The sequence below is a fragment of the Corvus brachyrhynchos genome, unplaced genomic scaffold (genome assembly GCF_000691975.1).
Source record: "Corvus brachyrhynchos isolate BGI_N302 unplaced genomic scaffold, ASM69197v1 scaffold197, whole genome shotgun sequence".
Lineage (NCBI taxonomy): Eukaryota > Metazoa > Chordata > Aves > Passeriformes > Corvidae > Corvus > Corvus brachyrhynchos.
This window is the reverse complement of record NW_008239108.1, coordinates 291,488-292,573: the sequence shown is the minus strand read 5'-3', so window position 1 is coordinate 292,573 and position 1,086 is coordinate 291,488. Positions and strand designations below refer to the sequence as shown.

The following is a 1,086-nucleotide window of genomic DNA, read 5'->3' as shown; positions in this document are numbered from 1 at the left end:
GGGCGCGCAGGGCTCTGGGCTGGGGCCAAGGTGGGGATGGGGCACAGCTGGGACTGGATGGGCTGGGAGGGCTTTTCCAGCCTCAGGGATTCCGTGAACTCCCACCACAACCCTGATCAGGGTGTCCAACAGCCGCACCCAACCCACAGCTGTCCCCACCCCACGGTGACACCTCGGGCTCCCCCTGGCCTGGTCGTGCAGGGCCAGCAGGTGACACCGATGTCCCTCCATCCCTCCCTGCTCTGGGACCCAGAGAGCAGCCAGGGCCGAGGAGCTCGGACAAGGAGGGAATTCGGCCGCGGGAATTCAGCAGAGGGAATCTGGCCGAGGGAATGGGCTCACCTTGATCCCCGAGAGCATGACGGTGACCAGGTAGAAGTCAGGCAGGAGCAGGGCCCTCACCACGCTGCCGTCCCGCACGTGCTCGATGATGGCTGAGGAGCGACACTGGAGCTCGTCCCGCTGGGCTGGGAACGGGACACGGGGACACGGGGACACGGGGACACGGGGACACCTTACCATTGACAGGCTTCTGGGGCAGGGAGTCCACGAAGTGCCGGGGGTTCTCCAGGCTGTACTTGAGGTCCCGCACGGTGTGCGATCCCGAGCCCTCGCTCCACATCCCCTTCTTGGCGCTCCGGGCCTGCTCCTCCAGCTCAGCCAGCCGGCTCTGCTCCGGGCTGAGGGACAGGGCGGGAATGGATCCCTGGGAATCTCCCTGTCCCGGGCACTTTTGGGGATGCTGTAGTGCTGTGGTCACTCCCATCCCCAGCACACATCCCAGGGGGAATACAGCTGGAAGCAGCTCCTCCCACAGACTGGGGAGGCTGAGCCCAGGGAACCCTTCCAGAGGCTGCTTTTGGCACCACCATGGAAAGGCAGCGGCGTTCCCGGCTCCCAGCAGGGCAGAGCAGGTTTGGGAGAGCAGGGAAGGCACATTCCCTGGGAATCCACAGATCATCACAGCCCTGCACACACAGGCGGCCACTGAAGGGCCACCAAGGCGACCACGATCCCCTCCCGGCCCTGGCACCAGCCCCACCACAAGAAATCCTGGGATATCAAACAGGGTGCCCAGAGCAGCTG

The 1,086-nt window shown here is 65.4% G+C and overlaps 1 protein-coding gene across 1 annotated transcript in view; it reads right to left on the bottom strand.

Moving 5' to 3' along the window:
* SND1 (staphylococcal nuclease and tudor domain containing 1) overlaps positions 1–1,086 on the bottom strand; it is a gene marked incomplete at its 3' end in the record, with an annotated part of 92,485 nt that overhangs the window by 62,749 nt on the left and 28,650 nt on the right. The window contains exons 7-8 of the mRNA XM_017739384.1: positions 520–680; positions 343–434 (exon numbers count right to left, since the gene is read on the bottom strand). Of these exons, the coding sequence (XP_017594873.1) occupies positions 343–434; positions 520–680 (253 nt within the window). The remainder of the gene's footprint in view (positions 1–342; positions 435–519; positions 681–1,086) is intronic.